Source organism: Nannobrachium achirus (genome assembly GCF_963921795.1).
Source record: "Nannobrachium achirus genome assembly, chromosome: 7".
NCBI lineage: Eukaryota > Metazoa > Chordata > Actinopteri > Myctophiformes > Myctophidae > Nannobrachium > Nannobrachium achirus.
In genome coordinates this window covers 55,776,812-55,800,782 of record NC_137816.1, presented here as the reverse complement: position 1 = coordinate 55,800,782, position 23,971 = coordinate 55,776,812, and the positions used below count along the sequence as shown (strand labels likewise).

At 42.6% G+C, this 23,971-nt stretch overlaps 2 protein-coding genes across 2 annotated transcripts; one reads left to right on the top strand and one right to left on the bottom strand.

The window, feature by feature from the left end:
- Positions 1-642: 642 nt before the first annotated feature.
- On the bottom strand, positions 643-13,795 carry LOC308288217 (kelch-like protein 24). The gene is made up of 13 exons (XM_080729590.1): positions 13,663-13,795; positions 12,381-12,474; positions 11,297-11,494; positions 11,030-11,164; positions 10,337-10,528; positions 9,230-9,373; positions 8,704-8,890; positions 6,206-6,334; positions 5,431-5,538; positions 3,637-3,816; positions 2,518-2,664; positions 1,793-1,958; positions 643-1,498 (listed from the first exon to the last, which is right to left on the bottom strand). The coding sequence occupies exons 2-13, from the start codon at positions 12,453-12,455 to the stop codon at positions 1,222-1,224; spliced, it is 1,938 nt and encodes a 645-aa protein (XP_080585716.1). The 5' UTR covers positions 12,456-12,474; positions 13,663-13,795; the 3' UTR covers positions 643-1,221.
- Positions 13,796-18,836: 5,041 nt separating this feature from the next.
- LOC308288859 (galectin-3-binding protein B-like) lies at positions 18,837-23,428 on the top strand (the record flags this gene model as incomplete). The annotated part of the gene is made up of 6 exons (XM_080730334.1): positions 18,837-18,843; positions 19,267-19,458; positions 19,817-19,948; positions 20,399-20,675; positions 21,122-22,179; positions 22,942-23,428. 6 exons carry the CDS (start codon positions 18,837-18,839, stop codon positions 23,286-23,288), a joined length of 2,013 nt encoding a protein of 670 aa, XP_080586460.1. The 3' UTR covers positions 23,289-23,428.
- Between the last annotated feature and the right edge of the window lie 543 nt (positions 23,429-23,971).

Sequence of the window (23,971 nt, the reverse complement as noted above, 5' to 3'; positions counted from 1 at the left end):
ATGCTGTATTGAGGTGTGGTACCATAGGAGAGATACAAGCAAGAGATACAAGCAAACTTTGATCAAAATAAAAATGATTCTCTAATTGTGTAGACTTCTTGTAAATTAAGTAATGCAGATGTTTAACAATAATTTAACTCTTCATAAGGGTCCATTTGGTTTCATTTTACACTATCAAGAGTTAAAAAGCTATAAGAGTCCATTTGGTTACCAACTCTCCATCATTTAGCTGGGGACCACATGGAACCCCCTCAAGGACCACTGGTGGTCCCCGGGCCACTGGTTAAGAACCAACGTCTTAGATGTAATATAAATCTTTGTGTTTTGTATGTGTAAAACGTCGTGCATTTCTGTAAGGCTTTAGCTGTGATGGCGCACGCACGCGCGCACACACACACACACACACACACACACACACACACACACACACACACACACACACACACACACACACACACACACACACACACACACACACACACACACACACACACACAATGTCATATAGCAAATTAATTGCTAGATACTGTGTATTAAAATGCCAGCAAAATACCTTGCTGTATTGCTTTAAAAAAAAAAAAATACACATGTGATCCACTCTGAAGTGTTTATCGTGGAAAGTTTGCAGAATGACCCATACAGAACTTGAATCGCATTAACAACTTGGTGGCAGGGGTTGAAGGTAGGCTACAGCATGTTTGAGGAATCTGCTATTTCCATTTATTATAATAAGTAGCTTTTCACATCATACTCATTTAAATAATGAAGGAGAGATGAAAAGAAAAGGGCTGTATTCAAATGCCATACATGTGGATTAAAGTATCATAGAGCAGTGGTTCCCAAACTAACCCCGGCCCCGTGATTGGCTGCGCGGAGGTGCCGAAATTCAGGGGTGGCGAAGATTTACTATTCTGTCCCCCTGGTTTACAACTTCTAATGGCACCAAGTCGGCTCATGCGACTCTCGCAACACTATTGTACAAAGAGGAACACAATCATATATCATGGACAATCAATAAACAGAATATACACAAATGAGCAACATACAGACTGTTGGCAGTGAAACAAAGAAATATTAAGCCCTGAGGGACTAATGTGGTTTAAGTGGGTTAAACTCAATGGCTTCCCACTGTCCATATCGTTTTTTACAGTCTATGGTTAAACTAAGGAGGTGACTGTCACGCTACACAGTAGCCTACATCCAGTGGTGCCAGTCCAGGGCTCATGACTCCATATACTCACTATTAAATATATATTGATCGATACTATAGCCAAATGAACAAGCATCATCAGTATCAACCTCAGCATCCTCGTCATATTCATCATAATCATCATAATGATTATCATCAACATCCTCAGCTGGAAGTGGGAAGTCATCCCTCAGCCTGAAAGTCACGCAGTTGAGATCGTAGCGAGCGCTGTGTTTAGCACTAGACATGTGTCCCACCATCTCCCACGAGTCCGTCGCTGAACAGTAGCACTCGATGCTGTTGGGAAGGCTGCACGAAGAGAGAGACCAATACAATAGCCATGAGAGAGATGTCTGTTGTGGACGCATCACAATTATTACATGATCTCAATTATTTTTGCATAATCGCCATAATTATCACCATCTTGAAAAATGTTCAAACATTTTAAAACTGTTTTTTTTAAGTATTAAATGATTTTCGTTTCCATGTATATTGAAGTTATTAGTCATATCTACGCTGTGCAATTTTGGTTTCTGAAGCCAAAAAAGCCAAACCCTTTTATATACAGTACATGTTCCAGTGTATATAAAAGCAGGGTCTTACGATAAGTGTAGTTGCCTCCCTCCCAGCACGTAGATCTTTCCCTCCACCACCACCACGCCAGGCGCAGAGCGCTTCTCTTTCATGGGGGCGCAGGCGCTCCACTGGTCTGTCCTGGGGTTATAGCACTCCATGGTGTTTTCCGTCTCGCCCTTGATACTTTTACCACCTATTTGATCAACGAGAATGAACAGGATAGTGTCAGTGGGCTCTAGTGGGTTCCCAAACTATAGGGAAGGTGAAGCGAGTCCATTATGGAACTAAGAGGGGTGGTTGATTCTGTGCCACCTATTTTTACATTCTGTGCCACCTTATTTCCCCTATATAGAACAGCCCGTAGAAGTGACTCGCAGGATGTTATGAAAGTTTTACTTCCTTCCACACGTCTTTTTTACTTGTCTTTTTTCACTCAGAGGAGAAACGTTGCTGCTGCGAAGATCCTGCACATAGATAAAGCCCGGTAAAAAGAGGGTTTCGGGTTTCGCCGCGATCTGGAGATAAAGTATGAGAAAACGCTGTTTATTTGCCCGCTCTAGAATGGCCGCCTATGAAGGCGGCGCGGCTTAATGACGTCACAATTGGCCAAAGCAACATGGGAAATGAAGTCCCGTCACATCACCGGGTACATTACAGTGAGATATAATGTTAGAAAGCTGAAAAAAGTGCAGGGTACAACTTGTTAAACTGTGATGCTCTATAAGGTAGATGTTTAAGAACAGCTACAATACCTATGAGGTAGATGTTTCCATTTAGCGTACAGACAGCTGGTGCATCACGGGGAAGCTGCATAGGAGTGACTTCTGTCCACACAGATGTTTCAGGGTTGTACTTGGCCACCTGGGCTGGGTTTGGCTTATCAGAACTCGGAAGGCCGGCTATAGGGCCCAAGAGGACACACACACTCACACACACACTTCAATATCAACAGGACAAGTAGGAATACCAAAGGCTTTGGACATTTTCAATTATATATATATATATATATATATATATATATATATATATATATATATATATATATATATATATGTTACAGTATGTTCAAGAAACCAGTAAAAGTTGTCAAGGAGCACTCGTTTTGACGTTCACCACACACTAATCACCACCAGATGGCGACGTCAGCCACTGGATAAGAGAGTTACGTCACGCTTTGAACTCGCCGCAGACCGGAAGTGTTTACTCTTTATTTACTAGCCTAGCCTAGCCTAGCCTAGCCTAGCCTAGCCTAGCCTAGCCTAGCCTAGCCATTAGCTCCATTGTAGTCACTTGGACAGGGCGTTTAACGTGCGCTTGCCCAGGCCTTACGGCCTGGGCATAAATATAACGATTGCATTCACCACGGCTTCGTAACTCGCGCGGCGCTCCGCCGGCCGCGCGGCCCTGGCCCGCTCTTCGCGGCCACTCGCGCCTGCGGCGCTCGGGGGCGAAGAGCAGGACCAAGGTCCGCTGGCCTTCGCGCCGCTTGGGGCTTCGTGGACCCAGGGGGGCCTCGTAACTCGTTTGGGCTTCGTGGATACAGGGGGGCTTCGGTAGCCGCTCGCAGTGTCGTGGACAATAGAGCGGCGCACCGCCTGGAGTACGTTGTATTGGCGACCGCTTGCTCCGCCCCGTGCCGCACCACGAGTGCTCCGCGTCTCGAATGTGCTGTTTCTCTAATATACTATGACATATACACACACACACACACCCTATATATATATATATATATATATATATATATATATATATATATATATATATATATATATGCCGTCCTGCAACAAATGGCATAGCCCCTCTCCCCAGCAAATTGAACCCTGATTACTCTTCAGCAGGCTGAAACGGCTGACGTGCAACCTGTTCCGTACCAATAAAATAGAGCAGTCCATCCAGTGAGACCACAGAAGGTTTGGTATCACAATAGGCTGACATGCCGACACACTTGATGAGCTTCCAAGTGTTAGTACGGGGGTCGTAACGGTCCATGGAGTCCTGCTCAGTACTGTGGCTACCCACTGCATACATGTAGCCGTCCAGCATCACCAGGCCTGTGTCAGGTAGGGATGGGACCATAAGAAAATGTCATGATTATTGGTACCAAAATAACTGCGATTTACGATATTATCACGATATTCAAAATATGGCTATACTTTTGTTAATAATCTGAAGCCCTGCATCCATATTCTGGTGCCAAAAAAAAAACAACAAGCCATAGGCTTTCTTGGGCGTATCCTTTTTTTTTTTTTTTGAAACTGTACCTTTTCCTATTCAAACTTCTAATAAAGTATATTCAATCAATCAATGAAATCACAATGATTTCCTTTACAATTACATCTTGCAATGGTATGGTGACAGACAGGAAGACGAACGGGGAGGCTGGGGATAGGGGGGAGCAACGCAAACTGGTGTAGGGAAGAGTGGCAAAAGCGAACGTACCACGGTGTGCACACTCATCGTGCATTATCTGTGCACCATCGGATGCACGATAGGGGTAGGCGATATGGAAAAATACAATATCACAATATGCTCCGAAGCTGTATCACTATATACAATCTTATCACGATTCTTTTTCGTGTTGGTTATTAAGGTTATTTATCAAGTTACTTAACAGTACAACCACCTACAAGGTAACAAAAACTAAAAGAAAAAGCAGTACCGGCCAATCACAGCGCGTCTTGCCGTCTTTTCAGGAAGTAGCTTTAGCAACAACAGCGTTTACTCTGATTGTTATTCTGTAGGAGACGTAGCCTAACATGAATAGCAGTTGAGTCGGTCATCACCCTTGCAGCCCCCCACGCCCCCACCTTTGCGCTCAGGGTCATTGTGAAAACCGCAGTCGTGTAGCACACTAGCAGTATTCGTTTTACAAAGGGAGCTGCAGCTTTCTTTTATCCGGTCGCTGTGTGTCCACAAGTCCCCCACTGGAAATACCTGCAATACCGCTACTGACCAGTAGTTGAGCAACTTACATACTGTAGTAGAGGTTAAAGTTAAGGGGAGACCTTGACATTTTAAAGTTTGAGAACTACTGATTTAGACAAAGATTTTGGTTTAAATGAATTCTGCAATGAATCTCTGTATTCAACAAGGCTCTTTCATTGTATCACGATATACAGTATATGATATCTCTGAAAAGGAATATCGTGGAGACATTGTATGGTCTCAACGATATTTATCACCATATCGCCCACCCCTAATGCACGATGGACATGCACACGCCCACGTTAAAAAGGTAAGAAAAGCTTGGCAAGTTTGCCCCAAAGTGGAGTTAAGTGACTTTGAACGGGGCATGTTTCATTTATTTATGACTGCCTTTTGTTACTGATAATTTACTATGAAAAGTACTCTGTTCTATCCGTCTGTCTTTCAATGTTATATGAGATACATAAAGTGGTTCCTGTGTATATAATCCGAAAAGCTTACTAGGATCTCCTATTAGTTGACCCTGAACCAGTGATTTGTACTGTCATGAAACTGTACTTTTTCCTATGCAAACTTATAATAAATTCTTCAATCAATCAAGCGCCAAACTATAGTTTCAAGCACAAGAAAAATGTATCAAGTTGCAAATGTGATAGGTTGATTAGAAATGTTGTTCAATTGAAAAGTTTACACACAGTAGTTGACTTAAAAGATCGAATGCCATCGCTTTTGGATCTTACTCAAGTTATGGCGATTTTCATTCATGGAAGCCATGGTTAACCATGAGTTAGAGGTAACGTCATAGCGCCACATCGGTCTATTGTATGACACCAAGTACACTGTAGAGCCTACGGTGGGAGAAGAGCAGAATTAAAACAAGTTATGCATTGATTGATTGTCAAACTTGAATGCTTAGATCTATATTATTGTGATGGTTCACTTGTCACTGTTGAACAAGAACAATAATTTGCAGTGCAAAAATGGCTAAGTACATTTTCTTGAGTACTATATTTACATACATTTGTACAATGTTTAATTCTTTTTTACCCCCAAAAGAACCTGTCAGAGCCATTTGAGCCATGTTTCTAATTTGATGACATCTTAAGGCTTTTCCGTTCTCAAGGGCTTCGGACGTTACATAGTCTGATTAAATATTCTGGCAGTCAAAGTTAAGAGCATCGGTGTCCGGATTGGATCGACACATAATCATCTGGGTTTTTCGAAGGTTCGTGAAATACTCGGAATGTTGGCAGAAAATGATAAATAAATAAATAACATAGTGAATTAGTTCATAATTCACACATTAGTTCACATTTTCTTTAGATAGCAGAAATATCTACAAGTTCTCAACGCGTCACATACTGTAGATCTGCCATTTCCACTATTTCTGGAAAATGTATGGAAATGTTTCAACATGGAAACAACTATGGTGATTATGCAACCAAAAATCAAATGTGGTTATCTCAAATAATTGCCATTTGATTATGTACTAAGTGTGACAGGCCCTCTACTCACCTGACATCACCACAGGGCCATCAGAGGGCACACGTCCCAGAGTCTTCCACTGGTTGGTCAGGATATCATAGCTCTTCATCTTGTCAGAGTCCACATTATGGCGACATTCCCCTCCCATCGTCACGATCACTTCAACAAGAGGGGCAGAAGTAGGGGAGAGGGAGCGTGGGGCGGTGACAGATAGATTTAAGAGTAGGTAGATTTAAGGGTCCGCTGTCAGCCCCGAAATAATAATAATATGATACAGTAGGTCATGTGGTCTCTCTCCCGTGTGGATCCTCAAACAGTCTGAAACTGTCCCAACAACAGCTGACCAGTACAGTAAATAGTCATACAGTCAGGCTATACAGACAATTCATTTGATTGGCTTATAATTGCGCATCCCCACAATAAAAATATTAACTTGTTTTTTCAGATGATTCTTAAAGGGCCTACACCATGCTTTTAAAACTATATTTTTTGTATAAATATATGCTCAAAATTGAGTCTTAGACAGGTTTTAACCCTCAAAAAACACTGACCATTCTTTTTGTTTGTTCTAGCTCTACTATAATGAGGCTCTCCAGCTGCAATACCAAGAGAAAAAGTTTTTTGAAAAAAAAAGGTTTTAAAATAGAAAAAGTGAAAATTCATGGTGTAGGTCCTTTAAAGTGACAGTAACCCTTTAGGTGCCCCCTTTAACACTTGGGGAGCCAAACTCGTTCAGGGACGAGTTAAGGCCACTAGGTGTCCCCCTGCCAAAAGGAAGTTATCTCGTTGACAGACGAGGCAACGAAGAGTTAACTGTACGAGCCTGCAGCTGCCCTCTGAATGACCTGAGTCCATTACGTCACCCCGCAGCTGCAGGCAAGGAGACAGGGGGAGAAAATGCGGAGGCAGTTTACATTGCTTTAGATTCTACTTTGAAACATAAGAAGGGCTTTATCTATGAATGAGATGAAAACAGCGCCAGGGAAGCAGAGATCTGATTGTTTTCACGGCGACACTTTACCGCGATGGTCGGTCCCGGTTTGGATTTTAGTTTCGCGAGCGTTTGTAAACAAATGGATTATCCTCCTCAATCGTCAGTGGACACGCACGTGCACACGCACGAAGCTTGCGAGGCACGTCAAAACAAAGCGTAAGTGAATGGTGGCAGCAGCTACAGCAATAAATGTTATAAACCTTAGCAGCCCATGTGTTAAGGAGAAACAAAATCAGGTTTCCCTCACATATTTACCAGTTAATTTCCAAAACACTTCCCAAAACTATCCCATTCCCAGGCCTGAAGCACTCAAACGGTACAATAATGAGGCTGTGTGTAGGGCTGTCACGATTATGACAAATTGCATGACGATTAATCGTCACTCAAATAATTGCAATTAACGATTTAATTGTGTTTTAGTCATTGACGATTACATTTCTGTTTGGCTTGTAGGCTTTGAAGGTTGCACATGGCAGATATGACACAATACCTAAATATACAAAGAAATTACAGACATATCTGACAACTTTATACTTAAAAAATAAAATTGATAGCGGAAATAGCCGATCTACTAGCTCACTCACAACGCGTCCCCTACACACCACATTGCAGCACGTTATAAGCTTGAGCAAGGTATGTTTCTGTACAGCCAGAAAAAGAAAAAAAATCTAACCAAGTTTGAAGTGAGTGTGTGTAGCAGTTCATTTCAGGGTTGTGCGTATGCAATACAATACTATAGGGGGAAAAAAAATCCTCCAAGGAAGTACTGCTAAATTTCAAAGGTGTAGACAGCAGACTTAAAGAGAAAGGAATTCCAAGGCACACCGTCTTTAGTGAAAAAATATGATTTATTTTGAGCAGGACAACAAGTTGACCAACACGTTTCGACCTTCTAGGTCTTCGTCAGGGTCTGATAATAGGGTATTGATACTTTTTAAAATGTAGTACTGTAAATCCTCTAATATAGTGACCTCTATTCAATAAAAAAAACTTCTCTTAATCTGTGACAAACAAGCGAGTGTGAAAGAAAGTAAGTGATGGAGGCAAGACGTTTGTTGTACACTTCTGTCCCTTTTCCTCCTCTCCCTCTCTTCTGTCTGTCTGTTTGTCTTATTGTGAGCGTACCCCTCAGTTGAAGTTATAATTTGCACTAAATTGATTCATTTTGTTCATGTAACCTCAATCTGCATTAATGTTATTGTAGGAAATACCATATGTTTGTCATTTGCAGCTGAACTTGGCTGTTAAGTTCAAATCACCAGTGTCCACCTGTAACTGCACTGTTAATTTCATACAATACTTGGTTTCAATAAATGAACCCAGTACATTTTACTAGCCGACCTCCAAGCTCACAAGTCACAACGGAGGTCGGCTATTTTCGGTACTTGATATCACAACTAACTAACTTTTGATTGCTGCCTTCAGGCATGGTATGGAAAGAGGGCATTTGCATTTCTTTCACCATAGTAAAAACTGCATTCATGGTCTTGAAAGGGCACCTTTTACAGACGGCCTGATATGTGAGGCAGGGTACCTGTGCTCCTGCCTGGACGTGTGGTACCGCAGGGCTTGGCCCGCTTCTTGCCCCGGGTCCTGGCCTGTCTCTTGGCCTCCGAGATGAACCTCCGGCAGCCCTTGTGATCCTTCAGCACGTCCAGAGACTCGCTCACGGTGCGACGGTAGGACGGGCTGATGAGAGGTAGACGGATCTGCTCTAGCACCTTACAGAGCACACAGAATCCTGGTTATTTACTACTAGTCTAACTGGATATTTATCAGCTCCAGCACCTTAGAGAGCACATAGAACCCTGGTTATTTATTTTATGTGGGAATTTAATTGTAGTACGGTATTATGGTGGTGCGTGCAATATACCAGAGGGACAGTTCTAATAGTAATTAAATTCAAAGGAAAATAAAGACAATTCATTCACAGGCCTGATTTGGCCCCCGGGATTTGAGTTTGATATATGTGTTCTAGACTGAAGCTGAAACAGTAAGTAGGCGGGATAAAACTAAAAAACGAATCCCCATTGGCTCCCATGTTAAAAGAGATAACTGACCTTTTCAAAGCTCTGCCTGCGGGTAGGATCCTTGTCTAACCACAACATGGCTGCCTCAAACGCCATGTCCTCCTTGGGCACGTTGAGATAGTCACTGGCAAGAAACTTTATAAGTCTTTCCATAGAGAGAGAGAGGAACTCTTCCTAGGGATAGGAAATAAAGAAAAAAAAAAAGATCACACCCAGTCAAGTGAGCAGTGCTATGTAAAAGTTTCATTAAGCGTCCCGCGAAGCTTGGTCAATGTGGGATGGGGCGGGACATACTACGTACAAACAGACGCTGTTTGCACCGCTCAAAAAAAATACAGTACATTATCTCAGTGTTTCAGTTCAAACACTCAATGATCGTCAGGATTCACAAATAGGAAAACAACAGGCATTGACACTAAGGCTTGCCCACCTGCCCCCGGCAGGTAAATAAAACCTTCGGGCAGGTGAAGTTTGCAGTCAGGTTGCCCGACCGGGCAAGTGCTGATTTGAGAGGGGGTGCAACTGTCTATATAAACACAAGAGATATCTGTCTAAACACCTGAATGTGACCAGAGCGCTCTGTCTTGCGGAATGTATAATAAGAGCACTGTTTACCTATAATGTGCTGTTTTTACTTATGCTACACTTAAACATGTAAAATAACAAGTATGAAACCATAGACATATTCAATCATAGGCATAGCTACTGTATGTAGGTATTTGGTATTTGGATTTGTAAAATATTGAGGTACAGTATACCATTTTTATCGCACAGCCCCAGAAAGTAAAGAAATAAGTGTTAAATTGAGCGGTAATTAAAATCTTGCTTATCACTTTATAATGGACTATTAACTTTTCGGGCAAGTGGGCATGACCTTTGGGCAAGTAGATAAAAACAATAAAAATTATATAAACACAATACTAATTGGTATTATTAAAGGGGAGATATAATGGACCTAAGTTAAGTTTCTAACTTTTTGTGGATCTTTTATAATTGTCACTCAATCACTGACCAATGACTGAAAGTTTCAACCCAGGTCTGGGCGAGTTGTGGCGATGAAAAGGTTGCACAATGGTAATAAAACAAATTTATAGGAAATAGAGCCAACAACAGTCAAACAAACTTGACTTCACTGACCTGCTGGTAGACGACACTGAAGTGTTCCAGAACATAATCCATGCTGTATTCCACCAAAGGTTTACAGGAGTGAGCGTCAGCGAAGCAGTAAATCCCCACACAGTTGTTTGTGTCCACGTGACGCTCCATGTAGTTACAGCAGGCCTCTCGGACAGCCGTGACCTCCCACAAGTTTGAAGCTGCCAGCAGGGCCTATAGACCAAATGAACAAAAATAAGTCAATAACTCAAAAACTGAGAGAATGAATAAGGTTTAATGATGATAACACAGGGATGCTGACAGAACCCTCGCTAAAAACCCCAGGACAAAAATCCCCTCGTCCAAGACAATTTGCCCACACACCCCAAACTGTGGAATAAACTCCCAGTCGCAATTAGAACAACAGAATCACTCCCTAGCTTCTGCCGTGGCCTGAAGACTCACCTCTTCAGACTCCACCTAAGCCCATAGCACTTACCGTAGCACTCGCCTACCCCCCAATGACCATACATGAAAGCCAGATAGCATTTCTTAGGTTTTAAATATAGCGTTTTTACTGATTAGTTGCTCGTCTACCTGTCATTTTTGTCTAGATTGATATTTCTATGCATTTGATGTATTGATGTTGATGTATTACCTTGCTTATTGTATTGATGTATTACCTTGCTTATTGTAAGTCACTCTGGATTATAAATTGTAAATTGTAATAATTACCTGCACATTTGCCGTGGAGATGGACACCTTTGACGTGTAGGCGTAGCTCAACAACAAACCAATCGTCTGAGGTTCCACTCCACTGATGGTCACCCGTTCATGTGTGGACTCCTTCATGCCAGATGTAAACATGGCCTGTGCAAGGTCGAAACAAAAAGGTTAATGTTTGGCTTGGACTGGAGCGTTCATAGTTACAGCTTTATCATTTTGTTTGATATCCATGACATTCCCTTAACAACAGCAGGTCAATAAATGTTGTGTGTTTACCTCAAAGTAAGGGCTGAAGGAGGCCAGTACGTAACGATGGCAGGGGAACTCCTGTCCCTCACAGCACAGGATCAAGTCACACAAGGTACCGTTGAGGCGCAGTCTGTTCAGGCCCTCCAACACCTTGTTGGGATGGCTGGGTTCCTCAAACATCACAGCATCTAGTGGGGGTGGTAGAGGTGCACTGCTGCCGTCCTCCTGAAGTGCAACGGCAACATCCAGAGGAAGATTTATGATAAACAACTATTCCGATAATTGAGTCGCTGAGCAATGCTCAAAGAGTTGCACACTTGCACTTAAGATTGAAGGTTGGCAACAAGAAGCCTGTGTTGGTCGCGACACAGACAATGCACGAAATATGATACTGGCTGGCACAGCTGCAAAAATTAAGCCACGTGATGCATTGCGCATTTAATCTGTCCTCGCAAAAAGCTCTGAAGGACGTGAACACAGTGTCAACATACTGCCATTAAAGGTAGGGTAAGTGATTTCATTTAATTCACATGATTGATAGTACCAGTTACTACAGAGTGTTTGGTCTATATTTGGCCTTATCTCATGTGAGGATAAAAAAGCAGTTTCAAAAACTGTTGGGTGACAAGTTTTCCTCCATTCAGGATAGAGTGGGCCCTTCCTCCAATCATGGTCGAGTGGGGGCGGGCCGTATGCACACCAAGGCCTGCCCCCACTTGATCATGTTTGGTGGAAGGCCCCCCGGCTGTCACCTACATGAAACTGAAACTTAAGTGAAATCACTTACCCTACCTTTAACTAGAGAACGGTGGGTCCGTTCTCTATCCCCCTCCCCCACTCATTCTCAGACTACACAGACACATTCTCAGACTACGCGGACACGATAGCTGTCGCAACTGTGTGTAGCGCGCCGTCAGCCGCCCTGGCTACAGTATGGCACCAAAGATCATAAGGAGTGGCACGAGGCCATGTCTGTTTACAAGCAGAGTTCCATATCTGCCTGGCATCCCTATTTTGGGCATGTTATTAAATTGTCAAAGACACTGTATTGTATTCAACAGTTTACAAGCATTTTATAAAAAAGCTTTTTAAAACAGTGATACAAACTCACATGGTCCAGTCTCATTCTCTTGGCAGCCTGTGGTGATTCGCTCCCGCTGGCAGCAGCTGGGATGTTGTCAGCCATGGCTGAGGTGGGAGCTCAGCTGTCACCATTACACATTTAAATTGACGATTAATTGTCACACAAATAAACGGAACATAGAATAAAACTGTGACAGGCCAAGGTGTGGTGTAGTGGGCCGTATCTGCAGAGACCACACCATTAAAAACGGCGGCTCACTCTCTCTCACACACACACACACACACACACACACACACACACACACACACACACACACACACACACCTGATTACACACAACTGTTTCCCAAACAGTGGGTCGGGACCCATACATCTTTGGAAAAGTAAAGAATTAAAAGCATGGTTTGGAAAACTCTAAAAAAGTCAAGTACACATCATTTGAACAGGCATAGTACTTTATATATATAGTATATTTGTTTTAACAGACCTATATTTACCCTTCAAATTATTGTTTATGCCATGATGACTGGATATCTCCACAGGTTTTGTAGCAATTGGTGAAATGTCAAATATTCGAAACCATGTAGGCCTACTTGATTTTTACATTTTGGAGAAACCAAAGAAGCCAATTTAACAAATTTAAGTCACATCTGATCTGCAATTTACCAGACTCTTCCAGTTCACGTTTATTAGTCATCTAATAAGAATCATGTATATGTGCCCTAATTAATAATACCATTTATAAACCATTTATAAGCAAGACTCTGGACTAATAATCCTCAGTCAAACAGCCATCAGTTGAGTTCGAGAATATTTTCGTTTACCTGATAAAGAGTCCTGGTAGAACTTACATTTACTTAATTCATTCAATTCAAGAAATATTTCTAGCTAAACTTTCATGGTTTGCTAGTGAGCTGGTGTTGATTACCAACAGCCGTGCGGTGCGTTGTTGAGGTTATAGTATACATTCTCTTGCACCACTGTAGCTGTTTTGTGTGTAGCCCCATATAGAACCTCACGTCCTCACCTCACCTGTGTTCTATTCGTCTGTCATTCAATGTTATATGAGATACTTAAATGGTTTCCTGTGGAAATAAGCTTAGTCTTTTCATGGATCTCCTTTTAGTAGACCTTGTACCAGTGAACTGTACCGTCATGAAACTGTACCTTTTCCTATGCAAACTTCTAATAAAGTCTTCAATCAATCAATCAAACCCGTCGCTGCATATGGTTGTGCTCACGAACACAATAATATGCAATATGGGGCTATTTTGTGTGTGTCTCAAGTAAACACTCTTTCGTGAACTTACCTCTGCAATGTAATTAGTCCTTAAACCAAAATATAAATACAAACAAACAACGCAAATGTTTCTTTATAGACGTTTATCTCCCGCTTGTCGGCTTAAAGTTCTCATGTAAGCGTGCGTAGTGTTGTGTTGTGTGTTACCACTAACTGTGTCCCCCTGACAACAACAGACTCTCCACACAAGCAGTTCCGGACAGAAACGTGTGTGTGTGTGTGTGTGTGTGTGTGTGTGTGTGTGTGTGTGTGTGTGTGTGTGTGTGTGTGTGTGTGTGTGTGTGTGTGTGTGTGTGCGTGTGTCATGTGTGTGTGTGTGTGTGTGTGTGTGTGTGTGTGTGTGTGTGTGTGTGTGTGTGTGTGTGTGTGTGTGTGTGCGAGTGAGTGCGTGCGTGTGTGCGTGCGTGCGTGCGTGCGTGCGGACAGGCAGTGACCAGAGAGACCCCCAGCCCAAACATCTACCAGATGATCAATGGCCTCAACGCATGGACCCAGAGCAGAACCCATGGAATCTAACAAGTATGGATATGGCATTCTAAGGTTGGCAAGAAATATTAGCTCTAACAGTAGCCATGTGTTGCATTATAGAGCTGCTGCCTTCAGGAAGGAGATATGGTGTTCCAGAATACAATAAGGTCAGACTAAAAAGGTTCTTTGTCCCTCAGTCGACTTTAAGGCTTAATCAGGAGTTTAGCCAGAGGTAGGCTAGGCTGTGGACTTTGCTCTTGTCTGTAGTATCCTTATGTATGTAATCCTGTCTTGTTTTTGTTTTTTGTTATTTTGTGTCAAATGTTTGGCCTATTATATAGCAGGGGTGGGCAACTTTGATGATGGAGAGGGCCACTATATTTTCATACTCACTCCAGAGGGCCACAATGCGTATACAGTCAAAAATAGCCAATCTACAAGCTAAAACAAAAAAAATGTTGAGCTTGTAGATCGGCTATTTCTGACTATTTTTGCTATTTTTTAATTGGAATCCTGAATTACCTTTAGCTATTTTAAAATTGAGATTCTAAAAAGTAAAACGTTTATTTAATTTCAAATGCATTTATAGGTTCTTGTGTTAACTTTATGAACATAAAAAACAAATACATTGGACTAGTACTAGTCATTAAGCTACTAAAGTGGGTCATGTTTGCATATTTTGGAATTGTAACAGCTGAAATCAATAATATATCAGTATTCCGATATCAACCTGTGGGCCGCACTAAGTGAAGGTGGGGGCCGCATGTGGCCCCCGGGCCGCCATGCCTTGATGGGGCGGCCATAGCTCTGGTCCATCGCTTTCACCTCCCGCATTGCTCCCGGTGAAGCTCTGACAGACCCGTCGGGAAACGCATGGACTCGAGATTGTCGGCCCCGCCGAGCGCTCAATACTAGTGAAAATAAACAAAACCGTTTGACTACTCACCAAACCAAAGGTCGTTTTGCGCTGTTGAAAGTCTATTCTCCGCGGTGGTGAACCCCTCAGCACCCCACCTACTCTGTAAAATACATTATTTTTGTCATGAAATAAAACGCACCCACCTCGAGCCACCTAGCGGCCACTGCAGATACAATGGTTCACAACCCGGAAATAAGCGGCGGTCGAGTTGGATGCACTTTATTTCATGCCAAAAATAGTGTATTTTGCAGAGTGGGTGGGGTGCTGAGGGGTTCACCACCGCGGAGAATAGACTTTCAACAGCGCAAAACGACCTTTGGTTTGGTGAGTAGTGAAACGGTTTTGTTTATTTTCACTAGTATTGAGCGCTCGGCGGGGCCGACAATCTCGAGTCCATGCGTTTCCCGACGGGTCTGTCAGAGCTTCACCGGGAGCAATGCGGGAGGTGAAAGCGATGGACCAGAGCTAGGGCGGCCATAGCTGAATGGTTAGGGAGCCTGCCTGGGGAACCAGTTCCCCTGGTTGTCCCAGGTTCGATTCCCGGCCAGGATAGCAATGTCGATGTGTGTCCCTGAGCAAGACTCTTAACCCCTAATTGCTCCCCCCCTCGTGCTCCTTGTGGGCTGCACTGGGTTCAGCTGGGTTAAGCTGAAAAAAAGCAGCTGGGTTGGGCTGCGATACCCGAATTTCCCTCGCGGGAGGAGTAGGTAACTATCATATCACTATCATGCAGTTGCCCATGTATGGCCTATAGGCTACGTTTTGCATACATGGCTGCTGTGTCGCAAGACAAATTTCAGTGTGAACTGTCAATAAAGTACTATATCATATCATATCATATCATATCATATCATATATCATATCATGGAGTACAAATCACTCTATCATCCTGGAATATACAAGGACTGAGCTCGAGTTAGCCTAGTAAACTGACTCCTCCTGCCTTCTGAAGGAGTCTGGTTTACGAGGCTATACATGTGTACCCAGGATGAAACATTGACCAGCAATAAACAAAGTTCTGCTGTTAACCAGTGTTTTTTTTTACTGTTTTTTGTCCAGCACTTGGGTCAGAGATTGAATGTGCATCATCATGAACCTTCTTCTTAGTGCTGGGAGAATTCCAGGTTGAATGTTATGTCGGTCGTTGGGCTAGTCGATCCCTAAACCTGATGTTGAGAAGCTGTGGTTTCAACTAACTATATAGATATGATAATGTGGAATTGAACAGACAAAACATTTATAGCCTATACTGTACAAAACATATTTTTCTTAATGGTTAGATGAAGTTCTCATGGTCATGGATGCTGAGCATCAAGGGTCCAGGAAGGTGGTCGTGTCAGCACATCTCATCACTGAACCTGGAATGTTCTTTTCAAGCTGTTACTACTTTAATCATAAATAAAATATACACATAAAAGTATACAGTACAGCTGGCAGGCCTCAGCAAAACAACCAGGCCATGGAGTCTAGTGCTGGCCTCGCCCTGTGCTCTCACAGAGCAAGGAAACACTTGATAATGACAGGGCAAGCAAACAAGATCAATAGTGACTTTAAGCCTTAAGTTAAAGTTTAAGGGGTCTCGAATCAGAAGGCAGGAGGAGTCAGTTTACTAGGCTAACTATTATTCCCTCGTTGTCATTGTTCAACCTTTCATTTTTCAGTATAGTTTTTAGTAAAATTTAGTTTGAGTTTGATTTCAATATTTTCAAACAAATTCTAGCCAAATATTAGGTTAGGGTTATAGGCTTACAGTTTCTTCCATGTTTTACGATCAGTCCAGACAAGTGTTAATTATTTATTTTCAGAATGGAGTAGGGCTTCTAGCTTGTTCATCTGAAGACATAGTTTTTTGTTTTATATTCACACTGTGTCTACTTTAAATGATAGCAGTGCGCCTGAAATGAGGCAGTAATCAAAACCTAAAGATTTTAAAATGTTTAAATCCTTAAACTCTGTTATCAAAATGGCATGCACAACAACTCATCCACAGAGTAGGAGTACTAGTAAGATGCCTCAGGGCGACATGCAACCTCGCCCTTGCCTTCTGGCCAGTCAGTGATGTATATCAGACCAGTTACCCATATATGGAGATCCATGTGCTGTATATACTGTAGTACATCCCTTTTATGCCCATACATGGAGATCCCTGTCTGAACCAGCCGAACCAGATATGGGCTGTCTTCCTCCATATATGGGCATTCACATTATGAAGTCCTGTTAGATATGGGCTTAATATTGATGACATCAGGGATCTCCATATATGGGATTCTGTTAGAGTGGTTCCCATGACATCTCAACATACAATATATTTTATGCCCATACAAGGAAATCCCTATCTGAACCAGCCACACAGAAGATATGGGCCATGTCTTGGCTATCTGGTCAGTGATAAACTGCGACCTTTGGTCGCAATAATGTTTACCGTTCCCCACACCGCATCCATTCTTCCATTTCCATTTCCATTTTCTCTCTCTCTCTCTCTCTCTCTCTCTCTCTCTCTCTCTCTCTCTCTCTCTCTCTCTCTCTCTCTCCCCCCCCTTGGCTTACTTAAATAGAGCACATGCATGGGACAAATCGAGGAACACTTTTTAACAGTTCAGCATTAGGCATTTCACCAAATATCTATTTGTTGCAAGATAAATGTCTCAAATTTGGTAAGAATTATTATGTATTTCTTCCTCTAGAGCAGTTTATAAAGTTGTAATGTATTTGGTTCATCTTGTTAAACTAGCATAATGCAAATTACAATTTCTGTTTGGGAATAAACGAAAACCACAAATAGTTCTAATGTCCCTGTACCAAAAAACTGCTACTACAGCCTAAAATATTTCAGAATTATCCATAGCCTACACAAATCAGAGCTCTTGAGTGCTTATCAGTCAGAGAGTAAGCATGCCAGAAATAGGAAATATACAAGCTCTGGTTGGGTTTGGTCTTGGACGTGTTGTGAACTTGTATTCAATGTATGTCGAAGTAGGAGATAAAAGAGGATCTACCGGTATGCTGAGTGAGAATGAATATCAACCCATACAGTATATGTAATTATCACTTTTAATCAAGACAGGTTGTCAACTAGTGTTCTTTTTAGAGTGAGTCTGTAGAACTTGTGTGCAGTTCAGTTCTTGTGTTCATGTACCGGTAGTTACCTGGCTGAACATTCCTAAAGCTGCAAGAGTTAGCGTTTGTGTGTACTCAGACCGCATGGGTTTCATTTCCCAGAGCTTATGGGTTTCCTGGGTGCGTATAGCGTTATTGTTCCGACATGCATTAGTCCTCAGAGAGGACTACTGGCTGTGACTGGCTGTGTAACTCATGTACATTACTGTGCTAGTAAATGGGTTGAGTGTGGTTATGGTTGGGGTTATACAGTTGAATCTGCCATGAGTCATTTGGGAGTGTAGCTTACTTCCTCCTTTGTTGCAACAATATGGTCCTTCACTTCTTTGTGTGTGTGTGTGTGTGTGTGTGTGTGTGTGTGTGTGTGTGTGTGTGTGTGTGTGTGTGTGTGTGTGTGTGTGTGTGTGTGTGTGTGTGTGTGCATTTGTGTAGGTGATCATTTTTAGCAACTTTTGCATACAACAAACACATTTTCCATTTGTAAGATTTTACAGATGTCTTCCACTTGTTTTCCAGACTTATCCTCTGCAGCACATGAAAAATGTTGAGAGAGTGTTTCTTCGTATCCTATGTCCTTCTCTTGGTCAACATCGGTCTTGGTGGGTGGGACTGACAGCTGAGAGCCCTGAATAAGCTGCATGTGGCCACATGAACACATTCACATGAACAATCCAAGGGAAATGCTGTGTGATTATCTTCACAATAATCAAGCAGCAGACAAGGCTAAAGGCCCACAGTCAAACCAGGGATTAATCTTTTCTTCTTTTCTTTGTTTTATTAATGAAATCAGTTACTTCAGGCTTGTTTGAAAACATCATAATGATAATGATGTAGCAATCTGTTTGACCACCATTCCTGTTACCCTGCCTTTAGACCACTGCAAGACAAATATTTTAATTCAGGCAGAATTATGTAGATGATTTTTGAATAGATGTAGGCCTATATTGTTTATTGTTTTAAGTTTGGTGTTTGTTGCAGACCTATTTCTTTTCAGATTATAGTTCTTTGAGCGGTGCTAAGCGCTCCTACATCTGGCTTTGTGTGTATTGTAACTATGTATGTCCATATGTTTTTGGCAAACAGAAATTGACTCTCTGGTTGTGCTTGCAGGGTTTCAGAATGGACACGTGAGGCTGGTTGGGGGACCGTCCTCTAACGAGGGACGTGTGGAGGTCTATTACAATGGCCAGTGGGGAACGGTGTGCGACGATGGCTGGGACATGGCTGAAGCAAAAGTGGTGTGTCGCTATCTCAACTTCGCTGATGCCAAGGCTGCGGTTGCTGGAGGAGTGTACGGTCAAGGTGCATTCATTATCGTTTTCCTTTCGCAATAATGCTTGTCAGTCGTGCAAACGACAAGAAGGTGTCATAAAAAACAGCAGCCACAAGGTTCAAGGTTCAAGATGGACTTTGTTGTTAGCTACTTCTTGTGTACAGGTACATAAGAGTAAAACTTAATTTGTTTTGACTTCCTTGAGGCAATGCAGCAGTATGTATAATAACAATAATGACAACAAAGAAAAGGGCAAAGAGGGAATATACTGTAACAAAGTATACCAAGTGCCAAAACAGAGTATATCACAATGCTAAATGGTAAATAGTGTATGGCTTGTTGATTCCAGTTCAAATGATGCTAATTGGATAACGTTCCCTGGCTCAGGTTCTGGTCACATTTGGATGGATGATTTAACCTGCACTGGGACGGAGGATGAGCTCTCCAGATGTGGTTTCAGGGGCTGGGGGGTCTCTGATTGTAAACACGAAGAGGACGCTGGTGTGATCTGTATGCAAGGTCAGTCATGTCACTGGATTTCTACAACGTTTTATTTTGTATCTCTTAATGAGAAGAAAGGGGGAGATCAACTGTCTTCACTTACTAAACCTTTATTGAACGTTTTGGTCACTCTGGCCTTCATCAGGCATCTCTTGTAAAGTATAGTACAATGCCTGGTTATCAAAGACATATTTCCCCCAAAATATGTTGAACGTGTATTATCTCACATGTAAATGTAACTAATGTTCTAAAATGTCAATGAAAATACCTGCACTTACATTCATTCTTTCAACCACCTTCAACATGGAATTTCTAATTCAGCCAAAAATAATACTTCTGCCATAATTAACCTATAAGACAATTTATGCTGCTTTGTACAATACATTTTAATTAAGAGTTTTATTGTGTTTTTGGTATAATGTCCTTTTTATGTTTGTAAACTCAGTATTCCATTAATAATACGTTCAGAGGCAGATGTCCAGAATGTGAGACGTAAATATGAAGTGGAGCACAGCAACGAGATATCTGACCTCCTGGGGGCGCTGTTTGACAGTGGACGTGACTGTGACTTTAACATTACTGTGGAAGATGGCAACAACGGCACCCTGGAGACCATTTGCGCCCATAAGCTGATTCTCACCCTGGACCCAGAGGCCTCTTTCCTCAACGTCTCACTGATAAACCTCAGCAGCCTCCGCATTGACGTCAGTTGTGACTGTCGTCAGTATGTCAGCACCTTTGTCAGGTAAAAGGAATATTGCCTCGGATTTTGGTGTGTGTGGGCTGACTTATATAAACCATGTACACAGTACAGTATTTTTCTTCCTATCGCCAAAATAAAATGTCTGGGTTTCCGAGGCTAACAGTACAGTAACAGGAACCGCTGTTTAGGTTGGATAGGTGATATCAGCATTCAAGAGAATTGTCTTGTCCAAACTCTTCTGAATTTGAATGCAGCATCTTATGTTGAAAGAATTGCCCTCTCTATGTAGAAATCCATGCCGTTACACCACATCTCCAGTATTGACTTGATCATGCTTAGTTCAGAGTGGTATCACGCACCGAAAATTGCAGACCTCCATTTTCGATATTTCTACCAAAAGGCCCTTTTTAGAAATGTCAGTCCCTGCCTCTCTAACATTATCTGCGCCTCCCTGGATAGTTGATTGTCCTGTATACTGTATGTTCCAGGTACCTGTACACACGAGAGATTGGTATCACCACATCTTCAGCCCAGTGCATTCACAAGATGGCATCCGACTGGAGACTGAACCGGCTTCAGGAGGAGTCAAGGAAACTTTTCGTCTATGTTCTTCCTCAAGACCCCACCTTCCAGACACAGATCTCTCTGTATGAATACTCAGTCCACACAGGCGACAAGGCCATGCAGAAGATCTGTCTCCGCTACTTGGCTTGGAACTTTGAGGCACTCGTCCGTTCCCCAACCTGGACCAGCGTTCCCCTGGGGACCGTCAAGGCTCTGCTATCCCGCTCTGACCTGGTGGTTCCCAGTGAGTCCTATGTTCTTCAGGGGCTGGAGAGCTGGGAGGCCGCGCACGTGAGTGCACCTATCTCTGGGGATCAGTTTGGCCTTTTGGAACTCATCCGTTTCCCTATGATCTCAGCTGAAGACCTGTACAGACTTCAAAACCCTCGCTACCAGGCTGGGAAGTTGCTTGGTTTTCAGTTCAGTGCCCTGCGTATAGGTCAACTATTTGGTGAGCTTGTACTCCAGTGGAGACCTTACACTCCCCGAATCTACACCGACAAACCATGGAGCTTTCAGTTCGATGACAAGGAAGTCCAGCATCATAGAAAACACGGGTACTTCTATCGAAAGCATAACCAATACACCAGCCTCACAGACTCTTTCAGTACACCTGTCCACACCAGTGCCTATTTCACCCTCTTCAGAGACATGAGCTGGTCCGCACAGTTGTACACTAAAAGTCATGAATGCAAAAACAATATCACCTGCCCGGCAGCAAGGCTATCACCACAACGAAACAACGGTGATTTGCCCGCGGAATTTCAAAAAAGCATTGTGTACGAAAACAAGGTTGTGCTAAGTTGTGCAGGAAAGTATGTGTTCCATGTCCAGGATTTCAAGCGGGTCAGCAACAACGACATGGCCCTCATCCCAGCTACCACAGTTTACCCATGTGACTCCAAACAGCACATCTACCAGATGGTGGTTCGGCCCAAGTACACAACAGGGCTCAAGTTCACTGAGGAAGAGGAAGAATTAAGTATTTGAATTAGTTATTTTTGTGCTGTTTTAAAATAATTGAATCTCATTGATTATTTGCATTTACTTTAAGTCCTTTAACCTGTTCTTTCTTTTTAGTTTTACTCTGGCATCTTTATGATCTTAATAACATACTTCTGGCAAACATGCATAAATACATGCTTGTCAGATGTAATCTCGAATAGATATATATTTTAAACAACAACAACGACTCGAGTCTCATTCCCAAAGACAAAATTAGTCCACACTGAAAATAAGACAGGAGAATGATCAGAGTATATTTGTCATTTACTATGTTGAGAGACAGCAGACAAGATAAACAGTACATAAAGACAAATGCTGTCCCTCTCACCAAATATTACATCGACATGCAGGGCCAGATTAACCCTGCGTGGTGCCCAGGGTGACCTCAAATTGAAGTGACCCCTCCACCCCCCACCATAGATTTGCATGACATTAATGGTTACAGTACAATTCAACACATTTCAGAAAAAAAAGAGAAAAAACACAACCACCAGAAAGACAAGCCCAAAGTTGATTATAATAAGCATACATGGCAACCCCGACACTCTCACAATTTACACTTTAGGCATTTAATCAGACGCTCTTAATCCAGAGCAATTTACAATAAGCAAGGTAATACATCAAATGCATAGAAATAGTAGCCTAATCTAAGAAAAAGAACGACTTCTATTGTCTTCATCTGGCAGGAGGAGAATAAAAGACTGCATACAGTAGATTGCTTTCACTCATTATTGTACAGCAAGGATGAAACTACCTCCAGCCAAGAAGAGATGCACCCTGACCCAGAAGACTCTGCTTTTCGCTACTCCGGCCAGCCAGACTCCAGGACCTGCAGAGGTGGCAAAGGACAGCAGCAAGAAGACCCTGCTGGTGCCGCCAGTGTTAGAACCAAGACCTGCCGGCGGGCTGCCGGCAAAGAAGCTACATTTCTTCACTCCCAGGCCCAGCAAGACCCCAGCGCCAGCAGCAGCGAGCACGAGCAACAGCAGTGACTGTGAACCAGCTGAGGCCGCCAGCACAGCCACCTGCACGAGCGGAAAAAGTATAAACGTTCTGCTTGTGCTCGTAGTATCTTATCTTTTGTGAGATCATCAATAAATGTCTTCTTCAATGCAATTACTTTGATAATATGGTGCTTAAACTTAAATGTTGAAACATGCTGAACATTCATTGTAAAATTGTACCGCTGTAGGCCTACTATTGACAAACTGTAAATAAAGTATCCAGTGGAAAAAAGCCCTTTTTTGCAACAGGGGGAGGGGGGAGGCGTGGCTCGATATGGTTTCTGCCCCCGGTGGCGTGGACAAAACTCAGCGCCTATGCACACACACACAAAGGAGAAAAAAGACTGGCTAGCTCCACAGTGCACAGTTAAATAAACTAAGCCATGTCTTAGGCCTACGTTGCGCCAAAATATGCAATTTTATATGGAGGTGGTCAGATGTCCCTATATCATTTATATTCCTTTACCGACATGTGGGCACACACAACTAGGGATGGGTATCGTCTGCGATACTTTTAATGGTATCGATTGCATGACGTCGATACTATCGGGTATCGGTTCACGTAAAAACGAACGATACCTCGTTTCGATACTCTGGAACGCACCCCTGGCCGGTCGGCGGTCGCATCTGTAACATTTGAGCTACTGAGATTTTAATGACTGTTTTAGTAGGCTACACTCATTAGCCTACTGTGAAAATAGCCGACAATAGCCTATAATGTTTATTATTATGATGATTATCCAACGTCTATACTCTCCGCTCCGC

Excerpts from the sequence above, each read along its gene's own strand:
- LOC308288217 (XM_080729590.1), bottom strand. The coding sequence starts at position 12,455 with ATGGCTGACAACATCCCAGCTGCTGCCAGCGGGAGCGAATCACCACAG. Across the intron at positions 10,529-11,029 it reads TCTCCACGGCAAATGTGCAG|GCCCTGCTGGCAGCTTCAAA; the intron begins GTAATTATTACA and ends TTTGGTCTATAG. Across the intron at positions 2,665-3,636 it reads TGGACTGCTCTATTTTATTG|CCGGCCTTCCGAGTTCTGAT; the intron begins GTACGGAACAGG and ends TGGGCCCTATAG.